General features: G+C 39.5%; 1 protein-coding gene across 7 annotated transcripts in view; it reads right to left on the reverse strand.

The window, feature by feature from the left end:
- Positions 1–213: 213 nt before the first annotated feature.
- The window catches only part of sec31a (SEC31 homolog A, COPII coat complex component), an 84,970-nt gene continuing 63,527 nt past the window's right edge, over positions 214–21,656 (reverse strand). For 5 of the 7 annotated variants that reach the window (XM_078401482.1, XM_078401501.1, XM_078401491.1 and 2 more), the window contains 8 exons: positions 20,333–20,468; positions 18,497–18,781; positions 15,404–15,442; positions 13,055–13,116; positions 11,357–11,623; positions 9,650–9,769; positions 7,662–7,733; positions 215–5,130 (listed from right to left, as the gene is read on the reverse strand). In XM_078401482.1, coding sequence (XP_078257608.1) covers positions 4,951–5,130; positions 7,662–7,733; positions 9,650–9,769; positions 11,357–11,623; positions 13,055–13,116; positions 15,404–15,442; positions 18,497–18,781; positions 20,333–20,468 — 1,161 coding nt within the window. In that variant the 3' untranslated portion in view covers positions 215–4,950. Of the gene's footprint in view, positions 5,131–7,661; positions 7,734–9,649; positions 9,770–11,356; positions 11,624–13,054; positions 13,117–15,403; positions 15,443–18,496; positions 18,782–20,332; positions 20,469–21,656 lie in introns of all 7 variants that reach the window. The other 2 variants (XM_078401524.1, XM_078401519.1) reach the window with 2 other exon arrangements.

Raw genomic sequence — 21,656 nt, forward strand, 5'->3', positions numbered from 1 at the left:
CCGAGACTGGGGTTCAATCCTGACTAGGGGTGCTGTCTGTACTGAGTTTGAACATTCTCCCTATAACTGTGTGGGTTTCCTTCGAGTGCTCTGGTTTCCTCCCACATCTCAAAGATGCACGGGATTGCAGGTTAACAGGCTTCTGTAAATTGTCCCTAGATAGAACTAGTGTATGGGTGATGGTTGGGCCTCGGGGACTCAATGGGCTGAAGGGCCTGTTTCCATACTGCTTCACTAAACTAAACTAAATTTGAGGTGAAAAAAAAATAAATCAGCCTTGCCATCAATGCCTAAACTTTTGAGAATTAATAAAAGGTTGTTTTGTGTAAGAGTTTCAGGCCTAACTTGGCAGAACAGCTTAGTTGATATAGCCAACTGTCCTAAAGTAGTAAAAATATCCATCAGAGCAATGTGACTCAGCCAAGTAACATTACCTCATTTCATTTAACACCCAGTCTTCTATATAGATTTGGAGAAAATCTAATGACATTTCAATTGTTTAAAATCTTTATTTTGGTCAGTTAACACCAAATAAATTATGACCCAGCTATATATCTATAAAGAGCTAATTTCTACCAGTGGAAATTACATACATTAAGGCAGCTGCATTCATCTTTTTAAAGGTCTGAATTATTAATGAGATTTTATTTCAAAGACCCACCGAACATATGGGGTAACATATTCAATTTGGAAAGACACACTGGAGAAACGTATGGAGGAAAATACATTACTGTGCTATTCCAACACAGTCGGTGCTAGGGGCCAGATTTAACTCGCAATAAACAACCCTCAAAAAAAAAATCACAGCAATATGTCTGATTGGGAGTTTCCTGAGCAAGAACTAGCTTTTGCTTCTTTAACGTTCAAGAGTATTTCTTTAGCTCCAAAGAACTTTGGAACTTTCTGAGATTACTACACGAGCACAATACATATCTAATCAGGTCCAGTTATTATATTGCAAGTCTGACGTCATTTCAGAGATTGAGATACTGATCCAGAACGGAGATCCAATTCTCTTTATTAATACATACGTGATTTCAAAACTCACTATTTTCCTCTGCTGTCAGATCCTGATTTCACATATTAGCGAAATATAAGAAAGGGCAATAATTTACTTGTCCGGAAGAACCCCCATTGTTCTTTTATTATAATATCTTGGGTTTTTTAATGACTTCAAAGTTTTCAATGCCTGGGAGTAAGGAGGAACTGCCGTGGCTGGTTTACACCAAAGATAGACACAACATGCTGGAGTTACTCAGTGGGTCAGGCAGCATCTCTGGAGAAGCAGAATGGGTGACATTTCAGGTCAAGACCCTTCTTCAGACTCTGAGTCAGTGACTGAAGAAGGATCTCAACCCAAAACCTCACCTATTCCTTTTCTCCGTGATGCTGCCTGGCCCACTGAGCAACTCTAGCATTTTGTGTCTATTTTCAATGCCTGGAATCTATTTTACGATTTGGTAAACTTCTTAATATTTTTAATTTACCAATTACTAATTTGAACATTTAAGCCTTAAGCTTGCCTGGGTTCACTGTGAAAATGTAAAAACTGGATGCTGGATATCCAATATTAAAACAGAAAAAGCTGGAAAACTCAGCACATAACAGACCATCTATGGAAAGAGAAACAGTCAATTTTTCTTATCTGAAATCCTTCTGTGGAACTGAAGATAAATACCTTATAGACCCAAAATATTTACTGTTTCTCTTTCCATAGATCCTGCTTGACCTGCTGAACGTTTCCAACATCTTGTGTTTTGATTCTCGTTCATTGTGAATATTTTTAGACACAACTGTTAAGATCACATCCAAGTCCTTTGTTTTCAAGAAGGAAAAGCCTGTGTACTTTAAAGCTAGGGTTCGGAGATGTAGTTCAACTTCAAACTGTCTCATTGTTTTAGTAATCAAATTGGAAACAATATGCTATATTCTCCAATTTGCATGCCAGTTCATTAAGACAATTTTGATCGGGAACTTACAAGTTACTTTGGAAATTGATAAGCAGATAAATAGTTGTCTTGGGTTTAAACAGTGTAGAGGATTATAAAAAACTTTCCATGTAACCTCCCCGCTGTAAGCAGATACCACTGTCTATCAAGAATACAGCTGCTATTTTAACCGTGGGTGCCCAGTGAAATTGAGAACAAATCGCTTCTCTTGACACTTGTGCAATGATACCCAGCGATACTAATGTAATATACAGATTTCTGTATTTTTAGTTTGCAGTAAGAAAAATAAACTTAATGTTATTAAAAATACTTTTATTTTGAAAATCCCATGGTAAAAATAACTGCCATTGCGAGTCTGCAAATCTAGCCGCTAATCCTCTTTCCGCCATTGACACAATAGTCTTTATAATATGATTTTCTATAACAAATTGTATTATTAGGAACACAACTGTCACGTTACAGCAGATCTACATTTACCAAGGTTTATTAAAGCTCTAGATTCAATCAAAATCCAACCAGAACTTGATGCTCCTTTGCCATTTAGAATATTGTATTGGTATCCTTTTTCTTCTGATTAAATACTTTCGTTAGTTTTCCAGCATGATCCTATCTGGTAATTTATTATTTCATTTGGACAAGATCCCTTCTGTTATATTAATGTTTTGTTTTCAATCAGATCCCCATTGACATCTGTATTCTTTAAGCAAACTCAAAACATAGAAATCAATATAAATGATCAAAGGGAATATTCTTTTGATGTTGGGGATATGACAAAATTCAAGATCAAAGCAGCTGATAAAGATTGTCATTAGAGTTATTCAGACTATGACCCTATCTGTTTTAGAAGGATTTAACATTGTGGCAATAACATATTGATAAAATAAATTACGTCCTTTATAAGCAAATTGACATTTTTTTAAACCAACAGATGAGACATGATATAAACATAGAAAATGTTGGAAGTACTTGGCAGGTCATGCAGCCTTTATGAAGCAAGAAACAGAATTCATGTCTGAATAAAAGTTGAAATGGTGCTTAACTATGAATTACAACCCGAATTATATTGTGGAACCTTATGTCTCATCGGCATGAGGCAGCTTAACGATGTACACTCCGTCTGCTTACTTGGAGCAGGAGACAGCTTCATGTGATGTATGTGGCAATAAAGTGTACCATCCAAGGTTTCTATTTCTGGTCAGTAATGATTCTTTTTCCTCTTAAATATAAAGATGAATTTTGGTTGCTACAACATGATATGGTCCCAAGGGTACCATTCTCTGAACTTTTGAAATCTTCAGGTTATGCCAAGGGAACCTGGCTTGGTGAAACAATCATATTCACCTAGTCTGAAGAAGGGTCTCAACCTGAAAAGTCATCCATTCCTTCTCTCCAGAGATGCTGCCTTTCCCGCCAAATTACTCCAGCATTTTGTGTCTATCTTCGGTTTAAACCAGCATCTGCAGTTCCTTCCCACATTCACTAGCTAAGGATACACACTTCTGTAGCAATAGTCCTGTACATTAACAGTTGTTAGTATTTGTTGACACATTACTAAATTTATATCTATTCTCTGGATGCTGAAACCGAAATTTAGAAAACACGATTTACATTAGCAGGTATTGGATGGAATAGCCTCAGATTTCATTATTGTGACATGGCAGAAATCACCAGAGAATAAAGGTTAATTAACATGGAGGCATAAGAAACTGCAGATGCTGGAATTTTGAGCAAAATAATAACCTGCTTCAGGAACTCAGCAGACCAGACAGAATCTATGGAGGGAAATTGTCTGAAGAAGCACCCCAAAATGTCTGTCCATTTCTTCCGTGAATGCCGTCTGGCCTACTGAGTTCTTCCACTAGTTTGTCTTTTGTCAAGGTTTCATTTACATTTGCTTTAGGTAAAATCAAAGTGATTATCTTCATTAGTTCAATTTATCATGGGTGAGACTAGAAATAGACAGTTTCTATTTTGTGGAAACTGTGATCATTAGAGGAACATAGCTTAGTTTATAGCTCACAGAACAACAATAACAGAGAATATTGATTTCCCATTAATTTGCTGGTACATTGTTTTACACGAAAGACAAGTAGCACTGTTCCAGGATGCAGTTAGCAACAGTGGGAGTTCTCCACTGTTCAAGAGCTTCTTTCAATATTCAAAATGCATTATTTGTTTTAGGCTTTACCTGGTCAACAGAAAGCTCCAGAAATAACACAAAGGGGGATTATACTGACATAACAGACTCCTGCATTTACTGCTTGTGACACTATTTGTCAAATATACAGCCCTGATACTCAGTCATTTTAACAGGTATGAAGGATTAACAGAATACTAAAAGGCAATACACTTAAATAAATTAATGTTTATTTAAAATAAGATGAATTTTAGGTGAGTTTCTGAATCATAAAGTAGGAAAAGCCTGTAGTAGTTTTTGCACAGCTTGCACTGCAATGCAAACAGCTCTTTCAACTTCCCAGAGAATCTTGGCCATTAATCGAGTTTCATCAGGTCAATATTCCATCTTCTTCCACTCTGTATAAATGTATTTGTGCTAATCACAGGCCTGTGTTCTAAAGTACACTCTGCAGCTAAAGTCAGTGGGATAAACCTGTATTATTTGATAGTTTGATCAGACATGCATGCAGTTGGATTATAACAATACTGTGCGGATTTCATTTGTCCTATGTAGGTCATGTCTTTTCATTGGTTCTTTTTTAAAATAAAAAACAGGCAACATAGACAGATTTAAAAGATCAAGGTGCATTCCCATTGACTTAATTTCATCTGATTATATATTGGAATGTTTTGCCTTGTTATATAAGGCGTTGTGGTAAAATGCAATGTGGAATGAAACACGTGTTCATTTTACATTTAACCATGGGTTTTCAAATTGTCTTTGTTTAGATTTTTTCCCTTTCCACCTACACCAATGTAGGTTTGGCCAATATTTACTTTTCACAAAGTATATAATGCTTTCTTTTCAAATTACATTTTTATATCAAACAGCTAGTTTATTAGCCTGGGTGAGGACCACTTTGAGGACAGGCATGAAGGCGGAGATTTCACTGAAGTTACTGGTGCTGACGATGTGCGTGTGGATGCTTAGTCCCTCAGTGTAGTTCCGACTTTCAATGCTCCTGGCTATGTTATGTAAACCACCAATTATGGCTGGTGCGAGCTGCAAGAAACAGAATAAATTGTTGAAATCAATATCATATATTCTTGAGCGCTAAACTTATCTTGCAACTTATATAATATTAATGGCGCCATTTTAAATAATTCATGCTACTTTCAATGGTCTTCAGGTACCTTCCATAGCAGGGTCTTGGGAGCATGAGAAGATTGTCTATTGTCTATTGTAAGACAGTGATTTACAATCAAAAACAGAGACCAATGCCAGACACCAATCGGCTCCTACATTTATCTAGTTCTTTCAAAGACTGCAACATATCAAAATAGGTCACACAGTTTAAAAGTGAAAGCTATTAAAGATCTCTCATCATGGCGTCAAGATGCTCTGTGCACTGAAATCAGTCTGCCAGGAAAAATCAAAGGTACACAAACTATCTTTCTGTTGGGTACTGAATACTCCCCTAGCAACGGAGACTATGGACGATTGACAAGTGAGAAGTGTGAACAGGGGGAGAGGGCAAATGGTTGCAGGGAAAATATTTGATAAACCAATACAAGGTGAGGTAGGATATGATGCAGGTTTCCACCAGTAAACTAGACATTACAAGTCATAACATGGGAGCTGTGGTCTCCATTAAGGCTGGGGTGACACATGAAAAGAAATTTAACGTCCAGCTGATTTGTGCACTTAAATATTGTTTTTCCATGCACTTTTAATGTGGGTATTTATTGAAAAGCAGCATCTGCCATGCAAATACTAATGGTACTCTGAAATAGGTCAGCTGGAATGCGTACATTAAGACCGAGTAACAAGCAGGAGGCTTCATTTCTAACCGGGAGCGATAATGGTCTGGCCAGATGAGAGGATATGTGAAGTGGTTTGGACTCTATGTAACACTATATTCCTTCACATTGTGCAGTGTTAGGGCTGGAATACTGAGAATGCATTTCTATTTTTTCTTCTAATGACAAAGCACTGAGAAGTGAGTGGCTAAACAAAATAAACACAGAGTTCTTCCAGAACCACAATGAAGTTAGTGAACTGAGTCACAGAAATGTGCAGGAAGGAACTGCAGATGCTGGTTTACACCAAAGATAGACACATAATGTTAGAGTAATTCAGCAGGTCAGGCAGCATCTCTGCAGAAAAGGAATAAGTGACGTTTCGGGTTGAGTCTTAAGAAGGGTTACCTATTCCTTTTCTCCAGAGATACTGCCTGTCCCGCTAAGTTATTCCAGCATTTTGTGCCTAACTTCTGAGTCTTAGGAATGGTTCTTTAAAAAGATTAAACACGCAAACTGAGTAGGCAAAGCTTCTGCATACAGTAAATCCTCGCGATAACATCCCAGGATGGGGAATGGTGCCCGTTATTGTCAATTTGCCACTATAACCAAGTGAGGGGTGTGAAGTATAATCCAAGGTGGGGAAGGAAGAAACGGGGCATGAGGAGGGGGGGGGGGGATTGAACAAGCTGGAATTCGCAGAGCTCCCAGCCCCACACACAATGCTCCAGGGAAGGGCCTGGTAATCACGGGGCTTTCATGTTGCTCACTGTCTCCACTCCCTCAACCGGAAGCAGGCTACGTGACGGCACCAGCTCATTGGCTCAAAAGGGGGTGGGTGGGGGGGGTTGCGGCACAGTGGGAGCCTTGATCTGCTATAACTGAAATCCGTTGTATAGTGGCATGTTGTTGCAAGGGTTTACTGCAAGCACTGTTCTGAGGAAGATGGAGAGGTTCCTCCCTCCCTCTGTCCCACACTGTCTGGAGTCTGAGATGGGGACAGCTCGAATATATCTCAACATCTGACTTCCTCTGTTAATAAAAAGGCTGCAAAACCATAGTCAGCTACATGCCTAGTTCCGCCAGATTTTAGACTTATTTTAAAAAAAAGCAAAGATGCTCCAATTGAGAAAGAGAGCACAGACCCAAGGGACCCACAAATATAGGCAGTGCTTGCAAAACTTGATTCACAATCACAAGTAATTGACTGGGTTTCTTGAACGAAAAAAAGGTTTACATGAGTTTCAATCTCACTTCAGGATTTAAAAACAAATCAAGGCACATGATGTATTTACGATCCAGAATAGGGATCATTGCCAAGACTGTTGCATTGATCAAGTGGTTTGGTAATACTCGCTTCCAACGTTCATATGATGGGAGTGAGATTGATCTCAGCCAGCAGCCAGTTCCAAGAGTCAGAACACATGAAAAATTTGGAGTGGGCCGCAAACTATTTTGAGTCTAATAATTTGTGAAATGGAGGGGGGAAATACAGACGGAAAACTACATCTACATGGAAAGAATTTTAAACGATTACCAGAGGGTGTGAAGCACTAATAATAATTGTTTCTAATGTATTATTCTGGGGAGAAATAAAAAATGAGGAAGGATATTCAATATGGCATAAAATAGAGTCAAATTTTACTTGTTCTTTCAAATAACCTTTTTGGTCATTGTAAGGAATTGTGTTTAATTTGGATAATTAATGGCTGCATAAGATGTATGCTGGAGGAAACGGGAGACGTAGCACGTCAACATATGGAACATATGAAGAAAAACCGTCGGCTCACTCACCACTTCTTCTCGCAGCTTGTCGTACAGGGATTCTAGTCGCTTGTTTGCATCATCCAGCTTTCTCTTAGTTTGCTGCACAAAGGGTTTTATTTTAAATGTAATTAGCAAAAGTTAGCAGCAGAAGAATCTTTAAATAAAACAAAGTTTACTGTCATTAATGAAGTTGAAAATCCAGTGACCCATGCAGGTTGGCACTGCTGCTTCATGGTTCCGGCAACCTGCCCCAGGTTCACACATAACCTGTGAGAAGACTGCAAATCCTACTTGTGACTGTGTGGGCATGTCCAGCGGGAAAGATTAATTGGCAAATAAAAGTTATTGCCAGCTCAAGCGATTGGCTGAAGAATCAGGTATAGTGGGGGAAGGGAAGCAAAAGGGAAAATTAGACGAATGGAAATAGGGGCCTGATGTTTGCCATGCACTTAGGGGCCATATGATCTGTTTCTGTGCAGTGCAACTCCACTCCCCTTCTTTGCCATTTGCATGTTTCCATCGGCCAGCATTGGCCATGGTCTTATTGAGTAGGGAACAGGCTTGAGGCTTCAATTTCCAATGTCCTTAATTTCTTTAGTTGACCCGACAGCACTATGTCAAAAGGATACTGGAAGTAAAAGGTACTGGAAGTACCAATTCTTAAACATTTCATCAGCATCACGTTGCGGACAATGGGAGCTTGTTGAGTGCAAATAGGCTGCCAAGATTCCTACATTACACTGTACCTATATTTAAAATACGCCCTTCTTTCCAGTGGAGTCCAACAAAAGGTACATTTTACAATGAAGGGATACCAAGAGCTCTTGGTAACCTCCCTTTCCCATCAGTGATAAGGAGGCAGTTTCAACACAAGGATCATGGTTCCAGCAAATATAGCACTTGGAAAATATAGATCAGCATCCACCTGAATAATGTAGTTAACTGTTCAGCCACAGGCATTGATTATAGAATCTTGGCCACTAAACCCAGAAACAGATCTTTCATCAAGTTCAAGATAGACACAAAATGCTGGAGTAACTCAGGGGGACAGACAGCATCTCTGGAGAGAAGGAATGTGTGACGTTTCAGGTTGAGACCCTTCTTCAGACTGATGGAAGTTTCACCAAGTTCACACTGATCATCTCACACTTATTTAAACTAATCCCACACTAATGTCATTTTATACCCACATTCCTATCACCCATGTCCAGATTCTACCACTCACCCAATGTAAATTCTCACTATGTAGAAACAAGGAGCTGCAGATGCTGGTTTATACCAAAGATAGATACAAGGTGCCGGAGTAACTCAGCGGGTTAGGCAGCATCTCTGGAGAAAAAGTATGTTTTAACGTTTTGGGTTGGGACCCTTCTTCAGACCAAAAGTAGGGGATGTGGGGTGGAGGGGTTGAAGAGCTGGAGGATCTAGAAAAGACCAGGACCAATCAGGGCCGGCCACAAATGGCCTTAGGCTGGGTGGTGCCTGGTAAGCCCATTGTTGGCTAGGGAAGGTGTGATCTCATGAGGAAAACAATGTAGAAACGGTGAAGCTACTCAGGTGAAGGAAATGGGCAAGGGGGGAGGAGAGTGTAAGTAAAAGTTACTTAAAATGAGATCATTCAATGTTCATACCATTGGGTTGTAAGCTGCCCAAGAAAAATATGAAGTGCTGTTCCTCCAATTCGCGTGTGGCCTCACTCTGGCAATGGAAGCGCCCAGGACAGAAAGGACAGTGTGGGAATGGGAAGGAAGTTGAAATGGTTGGCAACCGGGAGATCCCATCAGCCGAGGCAGACCGAGTGTAAACATTCAGTGTAACAGTTGCCAAATCTACACTGGGTTCAGTAAATGAAGTATGCTTTCAAAATTACTTAAAACCGTAACAGCAGGGCTCAACAACTGTGAACTCACAATATGATCAACTGGTGGTCTCAGAGATCAATGAATACATCTATGGAGCAATGCAGAATTTATAATAAATTATACCATAAAAATACTTGCATGGTCAGTACTTACAGGGTCAGTAGCTGCTGTCATACATCGTTGAATCAATCCTTCAAATGTGATCTTCAGGATGGCATGCTCTTCTGGAATGGGCTTCTTGGCAATTTTCTCAGTCATTATTGGTTGCACTGGCTGAAGAAATCAAATAACACACAACCCTCAGATGAATGATGCACCTGCTTTGGCATTACCATTGTGCATCTCACAGTCTCCAGCATGGGAAGTATATGAATGCCGATAGTCAACAGAAGCTTCAGCAAACGTATTCAGCTGCTGCGGCTGTTATCCATTGCAGCCGACCCCCATGATACAGGGAAGGGAGGTAGTGGTGTTCCCCAAAGATGGGCCGCGTGCGGTTCTCTCTCATGCGAAGCAGTGTCATCTGCACGTGTCCAGAAATGAAAGTTGAAAATAAATGAATTTGGTTTTGATTTCTTTACTGCTGCTTCACTCAAATTCTGAGAGAGTGAACTTTATTCCATTGGTTTAGAAAGGAAATGAGGAAGAATTTCTTGTCAGAAGGTGGTGAATCTGTGGAATTCATTACCGCAGATGGCAATGTAGGTCAAGTCAATGGATATTTTTAAGGTGGGGATTGACCTATTCTTGATTAGTACGGGTGTCAGGGGTTATGGGGCGAAGGCAGGAGAATGGGGTTGAGAGGTTAAGATAGATCAGTCATGATTGAATGGCAGAGTAGATTCAATGGGCTGAATGGTCCAATTCTACTCCTATAACTAATGAACCTCAGATTTCTGGGCAATTAACTATGAATTCTGCAAGAGTGAATTTCCGTAACCTGAACAGCCGTAACGCGGGGTTCGTCTAATTTAAGCTCCCACATGCTGAGCTGAACAGGGGCAATTATAGCCAAACACTTAATATTTATCGGGGTATATATAATTGAAAGCTATCTCCAGCACCGTCTCCAGAGCAAGAAAATATGGATGAAAAATGCTGGTCTTGTCGGCAGCACCAGCATTTCCAATTGAATAAGTTAGAAATTATAAAAACAGACACGAATTGAGGCCGAGAGGAGCTGTGGCATAATTGGGGCAAGTAGTTAAGTGGAGAAATGAAATTTGGTTTGAGAGAATATTTTGTGTCATACATCTACACAAAATCACACACAAAAAATGATGCACATCGCCTGCCCACATAAATCACCACAGAGCCTGTGTAAAACTTGGAGTATCAAACAGTATTTGTTCCCCCGTAGCTGAATGGATCTTCTGCAGGAAAATCAACTTAACTGGTGTTTAGAAACTAAACACACATCCACACCAAATATTATTGGAAGTAAAATGGAAGATCACTTTCTACTCTGACAACCAATTGTTTTAGTCCTTCTTTGCTCGCCTCAAACTTTGCCAGTTATGCATCCAAAACAAAGGTATGTACTAATGTTTCGATTACAACAGGCTGAGCCGTTCTTTAGTTTATTTATCTGATTCCGACAAGGAGAAGCAAAGCTAGAAATGGATGGAAGGTTCAATAGGTTGACCTTGTCAAGGAAACATTACTTGATGCAGAAGATGATAAGAGCAACTACTGTGCTGGTGGCATGTACGAGACTAATGTGAACTTTGATGTAGTGCACATGCTCAACATTCCTATTTTGGATCACTATGAGAGAATAAATACATTAATTTCAACTAAGCCAAGCTGATCCCATATGTAATACACGAATATGCATAAAACACAAGAAAGACTCTGTACCAGCATGATGTCACCAGTTGGAGCACCGGGAGCTTCTTCAGTGCTGTGTTTAGGCACCATCGTATGCACCACTGGCTGCATCCCAGGCTGCATCATTCCTTGGTATTGATTCTGAGCTCCGGCTTGGCTTGCAGGTTGCTGGGAAGCCTGGAAGGAACTGTGCTGTGGAGGAAGGTGCTGCTGGTTCTGCATCGAGGCCTGAGGCTCTGCCACTGGGTTCATTATGGGAGCAGTGATGGGAGAAAAGGGTGTAAACTTGCCTGGAAACTGCAAAACATTGGCAATGGAAAGAAAGGATAATTACTGACAAATCAAAAATCAGTTTGAATTGCTTAATGTTTAAAACTTAAAAAAACAAGAGGAAAGTTAAGTAGGAAAGTTAGGTTTCCACTTAAGTGGAAATTCACAACTTTGTGGGTTTCGAAGATGATAAACTAACAGCTCAATAAATATACCAGCACACTTGCAAATATATGTGCACATATGCAAATATATCTGTATTAACATAATCAATAAAAACATAAATATTTAACTTTGTAATAAAAAAAATTAACAATAAAAACAAGCAGCAGGGCCAATGGCATCAAAATGTGAAACATTCAGGTGAGGATCATTCACTCTGAGATCTGATATCGCTGATAGGACACACCCGCCACCATAGTAACAAAATTGCTTCGACCTATTCCTTTTCTCCGGAGATGCTGCCTGACCCGCTGAGTTACTCCAGCATTTTGTGTCCATCTGGGGTAAGGCAACGTAAACTTACAAAAATGAAATCATGCTTGACATTTTAACACCAGCAGATTAGGCATGAGGGAAACTAGTGGATGTGGTGCATCTAGATTTTCACATTGCTTTCAATGAAGTGCCATTCAAGTTAAAAAATGAAATTAAAGCGTTTATATACTGCCTTGGATTGGGGATCAATAACTTCAATCTCCTTTGCAGGCAATAGTGCAACAACCATTTCATGCTTTCATGTATTCCTTTACCCATCAAATCTTTGCTGCCCAACTCCCCCCATCTCTTTTTGTCTCTTAAGTCACATTAAATGATTCTCTCTCACATGCCGAACTATTCCACCCTATTACCCCTCTAACCCACCTAGATTAGGAACAATTTACAGTGGCTAATTAATTTACCAATCCACACATTTTTGGCATGTAGGAAGAAACTGGAGCACCAGATGATCACAAGGACAGCACCACTGGTCAGTATTTATCACAGGATAGCGGAGATGCGAGGCAGTACTGGCTTGCTGCTCCGCGACAGAATGGTGTAATTACAGCACAATGGCTGGCTTCCGTAGGGAACACCATTATAAATGTGGGCCAAGAAAAATGCACTAGAAATTAAAAAATGTGAACATTGGTTGAATCGCTCTTTAGCCTAATTATCCCTTTATCTTAATTATCACCAGCACTGGTCCACTTTCGCGACAATCTCTGGCTTTGATCCTAATCTAATAGTGGGCAAAGAAATCCATGATGGAAATTTAAAATCATGAAAAATGACACAAGATGCTGGTGTATGTCTCTTTTTTGTCTCTCTTCTTGTAAAGCAGCATTTGCAGTTCCTTATTTCTTCACTTTTAAATCATGAACATTGGGTAAATCTGTGCTTGGTCTAATTATCCTTTGGTGACTAACACTGACTTTCAAATGAGAGTTAAAAATAGTTAAATATTTGTTCAATTACCATTTGCTTTTTCTTTGGCATCCCACTCAAACCTGGAGGGTCATTCCAACCATTTTGAGGTCCTTTGGGAAAAAAAAGTTTGTTTTTATTTAAATTACAAGAGTGCTAGACAGAAACAAGAAACTACCTGAATATTAATCTTAAAAGCATGCATCACCATTAATGGGTGAGAGAGAGTTTTTCAATATTTTTCTTGTTTTGATTTTTACTGCCAGATTCCAACAACAAAGAGGTTACTTGGAGGAATTATTGATCAGCAGATATTAAACATCAGCAGAATTTGGAGCCGTCGTGTTGGAAGTATTTAGTTGCCAATATGTTACTTAGCTACCTCTCTCAGAAATGTGATGGTGAAGACAATGCTTCTAATAATTTGTTTTTTATACCATTAAACACCTGGAATATTTTTTCATCCACTGCCAAAATATTCTAATAACAAGTAAAACTAGATTAAAAAATGATTGAACAACGGAATCCCCAAAGCAATTAAATTAGTACACGGCAGCAATGCAAGAATTTAAAGAAGTTCCAAAGCTTGATCTTTCCTCACCTTTCTCAGTCTAACCTCTGATTAAACTGGATCTGAACAGCTCACCAAGAAAACAGCATACAAATTTCCACACATTACAAATGACGGGTGCAATGGATCACCTGAAGATTTAGATGCCCTTTGTAAAAGAAATGTTGTGGAATGTGGTTCCCTAAACTTGGATTTATTTCCAACAATTCCTGCTACACCAAGTTACTCTGCCGATCCCACTTATTTAAAGGTCTTAAACCTTGCTCCAGCAAAATTCAAGTTTTGAAGACCAAACTTATCAGCATCTAGTCACCATTTCCCAATTGTCCACATCGTCTCATTTTGAATCACTACAGTACCCTGAATCACAAATCATTAAGCATGAAAACATCAAATTTCACGTCTGCACATTTGCTGCAATTTTGTCTTGGAAACTGTGCTTTTTTGAAAGAATTTATTATCCCTACTACCTGCTACTTAAGGACAAAGGATTTTAGCAGGCTGAATATATCCAATCATCTTAAAAGTTATAGAAATGGACATTGAATACTAAAGTGCCCATTCTGCTACCCACCAAATCTGCTAACAAAATTAAAAAATACTGCTACGGATACAATTACATGTCAATACATTGCCAAAGAGAACATAAAATCACAGGATAATTCATTAAATTCAGTTCACCAATCTTATGATCACCGAAAAATAGGATTGTAGAAAAACTATTGATTGCAATATTCCGACTCTTGCGTATGATATTTTAATCATGAACTCTGGGTTTAATTGAAAGGATTGAAGCTGTGAGAACTAAATATGTCAAAGATCATAAAGTAATACTAAATATTATGTCTAGACTGTTGCAGCCAAATTCAGGTTATGCATTGCTCGCAGTTCAGTAAATCCTCGTTATAACCAACCATGGGGGGGGGAGATGGTGTGTGTTATTGGCGATTGTCCTCTATAACTGAGTAAGGGATTATCATTGTATAAGTAAAAGAAACCAACAACTGCAGATGCTGGTTAATACACGAAAGGACACACAGTGCTGGAGTAAACTAGCAGGCCAGGCAAAACATGGATAAGTGACGTTTCGGGTCAAGCCCCTTCTCCAGCATCTCAGTGCAGGACTGGGCCTGGAATCCAGGTGGGTTGACGGCCCTGGTCTGCAGGCAGCCGGGGGAGAGGCAAGGATCTGTGATGCCATTGGTTGCGGCACACGGGACGAAGTGCAGGTTAGGGTTGGTGGGGGCGGTGATAGGTGCGGTCTGGAAGTGGCCGAGGAAACTGTGTGAGCTAGTGGTGGCGGCAATAGGTCCAGCCTGGAAGCGGCGTGAGCTGGGGGCGGCTATCGATATGTCAGTCCGTCCGCTATAACCAAAATCCATTACAAAGAGGTCCCTTGAAATGAGGGTATACTGTGTTTGCAGTTGGCCGAGCAACAACAGTTTGATTTTAGATCTAGATTTAAAAAAAACATATACCCTCTTCACACTTCACTGGATGCGAATTGTTTGAATCCAAAAGGTGAATATTGTTATTTTATGCAAAACTTTACTAGGTTAAAGTAAAATTGAACCAAAATTTTCCAGTTAAAGTAAACCTAGGCATACAGAATAGAGCCTAAAACCAGACAATTTTGCAGGATTAATTTCTTCAAATTTAGTAAAATTAACATTACACAGAGGTGTGGATTATCATGGTATTAATGAAATCAAAAATAATCTGCTGAATATTATTTAAAATTTGGCATCATTGGAATTATATTTGAATTTTTACAAATTATTCAAATCATCTGATATTTGCAGTATAGTAGTTCACTGTCTCTTGTTCACCTTCTAAGTAAGTAGTTTGGTCTTCGGAATATATGTATCCTATAGGCAAAAGCAAAGTTAATTCAAAACGAGAGATACACAAATATGAGCTGGTTTTTTTTTCTAAAAATGTTTTTTTTTGTTAATTGGGTTATCTCAAATTATCAAATAGCAGGTTGGCTTAACAATGTACATCTACCAAGCACCACATCCTCAGAGACAAAATTGATAAATTTCTTATCAGTATTCCTTCAAAGATATTGGGTGTTGTCCTACTTTTTTTGGAAAGCACATTGAAAGCTTAGTGTTTTGATGAATTGCTCTGATGATTTGCTAAAAATGAAACCTACAGTCGTACGCACATGCATTGACAAAGAGGAAGCATGTTACCACCAACACTGAGGAGCAGAGGGCAAGGCTTCCCACTTCTCAGCCTGCAGGCTGCTGCTCTTTACACACCACACGGTGGCCGTGCCAGTGTGTTCATTGAAAATAGTTGAGTGCTCCTGTCATACTGTAAAAATGTGGAAGCTGCACTTCACTGTGCTTTGGATAGATTCTCTAAGATTATTTCTAAATTGAAGAGAAATGCCACACGTCCAAAAATGGAATATTAAAATCTATATTACGGTGTTAAAATCACAGACCACAAAGTAAAGGCTGCTTGTGATAAATAAATACATGTTTTATCCAATAGCACATGGAATAATGTTATCAGAAAAAAATGTTCTCAGCTTATCCATAGAGTCATACAGCACTGAAAGAGGCCCTTCAGCCCACGTTCATGCTGACCTAATATTGATCTTGACTGGTCCAGATGCCATTAACACCTCCATTCTAACCAATTTTTGAATAAAGGGTTTCCCAAATTTATTAGCTAACACTATGGTGCATTTCACAAACTCAACTGTATAAAACTTGTCTGTTATTTTTCAGGCTACTTCAGGAAACAATTAAAGAAAAAAAACATTAGGCGCTTCAGGGATCATTAACACATTTCTTTGATAATAAATATCATAGGAAGATAAAGTTAAAGCATTGTTCACTGTTGGAACAGTGCTTCTGATGAGATGTTAACCGTTTGACCTACCTGCTTTCTCAACTATATGGAAATGGTCGCCTAGTTTACTTTTGTTTAGAGATACAGCTCGGAAACAGGCCCTTAGGCCCACTGAGACCACCGATCACCATATACAAGCACTATCCTATAAGGGACAATTTACAATTTTACCAAAGCCTATTAACCAACAAACCTGTACGTCTTTGGAGTGTTGAAGAAAACCAGACCACCCAGGGAAAACCCAAGCAGTCACTGGGAGAATATACAAACTCCATACAGACAGCACCCATAGTCAGGATTGAACCTTGGTATCTGGTGCCTCTCATGTGCTAATGGGCTCATCCCAGATATCAATACCAAGCACATGAACGTTAATCCGAATTTGGGAGAAATATTCTGCACTACTATCTTAGTTAAAATGATGCACCCACGAAAGAGTAGCCCAATGACCTCCAAATCTGTATTCAAAATAACCTAAATAGTCAGCAAAAGTTTATATGACATTTTCCAAATGGACATGGATTGAACAAATTCACTGTCAAGTGGATCTTTATGTACCAAAATGAGGTGGTCAATCCTAAATGCACAGCAGGGAAGGACATTGTAAATGGAAAGTACCATAGTCTATGCCATGAATGCAAGGGTTTAGGTGCCCATATCCCAATGCAATGAAACACATGCTCAGGCAATAATGGGGCACTGGGCAATATCTTAAATGGTCTCAAGAAATAATGCTTCAATGATGAACAGTCAGGCCCCATTTGGAATAATACCACATTTCAAGAAAATTTAGTCTCACAAATGACTCAGACTTGGTAGCTGGCAAAGAAAATGCTCCTTATGCTGAATAACCTTGTGCTACAATCTCCAAATGTAAAAACATTCAAGAATTAGAGGAAGTATGACAACTTTTCAACATTAGGGCTTTCCAAATTGCTTCACGCCCAACTACACATTGATGAAATGCTGTCAACCATTATAACTCAGGAAAATATTAATCATAATGCCATGTGATCTTCTACATTTGAAGATTATACCTCCTATTGTGAAGCTCTGCTCATCATTTGGCTGAAGTGCCAACCTTGATATTGTGCTTAAGATTAATCTTAAATCTACAGATTAAGATCAAGTCGACAAATTTCTAACTGAGAGATTAATCCAAGGTGATCTGATTAACAAGTTTAAAATAATGAAGAAACCCGACCTTTAAAGAAGGAATAATTCTGTATCCAGTGGGAGAATTCAGAATCTAGAGCTAAGGTCGTTTCAAACAAATCCAGGAAAACATTCCCACAGGGGGGTATGAAGATGTGGCATGTGTTTGTCAGAAAGGCTGTGATGCCAAATTAATGTAAAATGGAGATGGAAATAGAAAGAAAGATATGGAGGAATAATGAAGAATTATGGTCGAAGCATTGGAACTGTTGTAGGTGACAAAAGGGATACAATGGATTGGAAGGACCAGTATTTATCCCAGGGTTGGTGGTGAAATTCTAACTAAACGCATGTTTTCACTGCTGGAGTAACATGCAGGAGTTAGTTTAGAGAGAAGTTAGTTGATGGAATTTTGACTCAGACTCCTGCTCCATGCAGCAGAGGGTAAATGCAAAACCCATTAGTCTGAATGAGTAACTCAAGACTGCGCAGAGAAAGGTGACATTTTACTCACTCTTCTAAGGTATTACAACTTGTCTTACATGCTTACAACCTTACCTTTAAATTAAGTACTACCTTCATGCAAAGGTAAATGTGCCTTGATGCTTCTTATAGGGAAGAGCCATGCACCATTTTTCTCATGCACACATCACGCAAGCATATGTTATGATGCAATACATCTTCATTTGTTTTTAAATGGTCCTTACATTGAGAGCAATGGACAGAAAGATGCTGCTGCCCTCATGAAGGACGTGAGCAATTGTCCTCCTGCATCCCAACCAGCGGTCACTTAATGTTAAGAGCAAAATGTGTTTACACTAAGAAAGGGTATCGACATGCAAACAGCAGCAGACCTGTGCTTTGTGAGGCAGGCAGATCGACACTTGCAGGTGAGGTACCTGGTGGTCCCGCTGATGGAGGGTAGGCCACTGACGATGCCGGAGCTCCAGGTCCGCCATGCTGGTAGGATGCTCCGGGGAGAGGAGGAAAAGCAGAGGCAGGCCCAGACACTGCAGCGGAAAGCTGCGGCTGTCCCGGGTACTGAGAAGCCACAGACGAAGGTAGAGAGTGAGAAGGAACAGACTGCAAATATGCAGGTGGGTAGGAAGAAGGGGCTGGAGATGCAGTAGGTTGATAATACGTTGGACCCCCTGCTCCGTGAGGGTACTGCTGCGGTTGATGAGCTATGGAACAAAATTACCACATTAGTAAACAAGAAAGAATGATTAACTACGCTATCTTTCTATTAAAATATCAGGTCAAGAGAGAGAACTAGATTCACTCTATGATTTCATTACAATCTTTGTATTAAAATGTATAAGCAAAATGCTACCAGCAAGGGGTTGAAATTGTTGGCACACACAGTTGCCCTCTCAGCAGTAGGTTTAAATTTATTTTGTCATATGTACAGTGAAAAACTTTGTTTTGCATGCTATCCAATCAATTCAGATAACACTATACACAAATATGATGAAGCCAAACTCAAGTACAGGTACAATAGCAAGAGCAAAGAGGAAGATACAGAACGCAGAATACAGTTCTCAGTAATGTAGTGTACCAGTTCCAGAGACAAAGTCTAATGTCCGCAATGAGATGGAGCTGAATCGGACTGTACTCTAGCTAATGGATGTACCATTCCGAAGTCTGATAACAGAGGGGAAGAAGCTGTTCAATCATGGCTGAGTGACCACCTTCTGTGCTGTATATATTGTTGTAATTAAACCAAGATTGGATGGTTGGAGTGAAGCAAGCTGTACGTAACTGGGATCGCAAGCTGATTGACATGCAATGAGGGGCATCGTGCTGCCTGACTCCCTCCACTGCTCCTCACCTTCCACATCTTGGATGATGATCCCAGTTACCTACAGCTTGCTTCACTCCAACCATCCAATCTTGGTTTAATTACAACAATATATACAGCACAGAAGGCAGTCACTCAGCCCAATAGGTTTACACCAGTGTTTCTACTTCATATAAGCCTTCTCTCACTTCATCTCATTGTTCCTGCACAAACCTCTCATTGTGTTTCCCTTATTTAACGTATATTCGTCTGATTTGGAATTCACGGTGCTCACCTCAACTCTCGCTCTATACTCGTCACTGGTCTGAACAAGGAAGTTACCGTCGGATTTTCCATCAGACAAGCCTGACCATGTTGTAACTCCGACAAGAATAGATAATTCTTCTCAAATTCTTGGAACTCTTATTGGAGATTTAAGGTTAAAGATGTGCTGCAAGTTCAATCTGTCACTTGCTTACCCCAAATAACCAGAGCTCTGACAGAAATCGAGCTGGGATATGGACATTGAGACACAATGTACAAGAAGTGGTGAATGATAAAATGCAGAATGCCTGGCATTTATCACACTTGCAATGTTCAGTAGAAATTCGTTACATTGAAATGGAACTGCAAAAATGGGAATACGGAGAATATCATCAAGCAAATGATTCAGTACTTTACGATACAATATTTTTCTTGAAATAAAAATGATTGCAAAAACTTTATGTTGTTGACCAGCCGATCAGAACTCTATCTTTACAAATGTCACTGCCCACAGTTATTGCTAGCCTAAGATCGCACAATTCTACATGCTGCACCATTACAATCTCAACTATTCAAAGATATTTAAAGTGCAGCTAAGTGGATATCTCCAATGGATTACAAATGAATTCAAGGATCACAAGATTGCTTGAGAATAACCACCCAGGAGAGAGTGTGCCTCCATTACACTTACTTGGAGGGAACGTCTGACGTGACCCGACTTGAGAATAGACATTATATGCAGTGGATGTCGACCCTTGTGGCTGCAGCTGCCCAGCGGGATTTGGAATTGCCTGCAATGCAAAACCTGGTGGTGGGGGGACTTCACCCTGAGGAATGAACACAACAGCAATTGAACATATGGAACCAAACTCAATGCACAACTTCGATAAGATATCCACCCATCTATAAAAAGGATAGAACATAGAAAAATAGGTGCAGTAGTAGGCCATTCGGCCCTTCGAGCCAGCACCGCCATTCAATATGATCATGGCTGATCATCTAAAATCAGTACCCCGTTCTGCTTTTTCCCCATATCCCATGATTCCTTTTGCCCAAAGAGCTAAATCTAACTCTCTCTTGAAAACATCCAGTGAATTGACCTCCACTGCCTTCTGTGGCAGAGAATTACACAGATTCACAACTCTCTGGGTGAAAAAGTGTTTCCTCATCTCAGCCCTAAATGGCCTACCCCTTATTCTTAAACTGTGACCCCTGGTTCTGGACTCCCCCCAACATCGGGAATATTTTTCCTGCATCTAGCCTGTCCAATCCTTTAAGAATTTTATATGTTTCGTTTCTATAAGATCCCCTCTCATCCGTCTAAATTCAAGGATGAAGGTATAATACAAACAATAACATTTTAGAATGTAGATTACAAAGATTTTTGCATGGAACCAAGATGTGGGTTAGCCCTCTGAGTAATTTCATTCAAATACTGAGTATGTATATGTCTGCAATGAAGTACAAACTTTAACATAACCAACTTTTATGAAACCGATCCCTGTTACAAGAATGTCTCAAACAGCTACAGCAGATAATAAGTAAGAAAAGGAAGAAAGGATTGAGAGCAGAGGAATCAAAGGCAGTAGGGAAAATAGAACAGGAATGATTTGTGGAAGTGAGGCAAGGTAACAAAGCCAAGGGATTGTGGGAGAGAACCACTGAGCACACAAGAGCACTGACAGAAGTCAAAAGGTAAGACAAAAGAACAAAGTAAACCCAATAGCAAGTAGATAGAAATCAGTGAAAACAGCCCATTCTTTTAAGACAAGTTGTATTTTCAATTTTCTTACTGAAAACCTAATTGCCATTTTATTCATGTTACTGTTGTAATTATAGTCATTTTTAGTTTTATGGCCCAATGATAAATGAAAACAAAAGTCAGTATGCAAAAGAACTATAATTATTGGTCTATGGTCATAGAGTCGTACAGCACAGAAACAAGCCCATCTCATCATCCATGTTGACCAAGATGCCCATTTACTGTTTATTCATGTTACTGTTGTCAGCCATTT

The sequence above is a fragment of the Rhinoraja longicauda genome, chromosome 1 (genome assembly GCF_053455715.1).
Source record: "Rhinoraja longicauda isolate Sanriku21f chromosome 1, sRhiLon1.1, whole genome shotgun sequence".
In the NCBI taxonomy this organism is placed as follows: domain Eukaryota; kingdom Metazoa; phylum Chordata; class Chondrichthyes; order Rajiformes; family Arhynchobatidae; genus Rhinoraja; species Rhinoraja longicauda.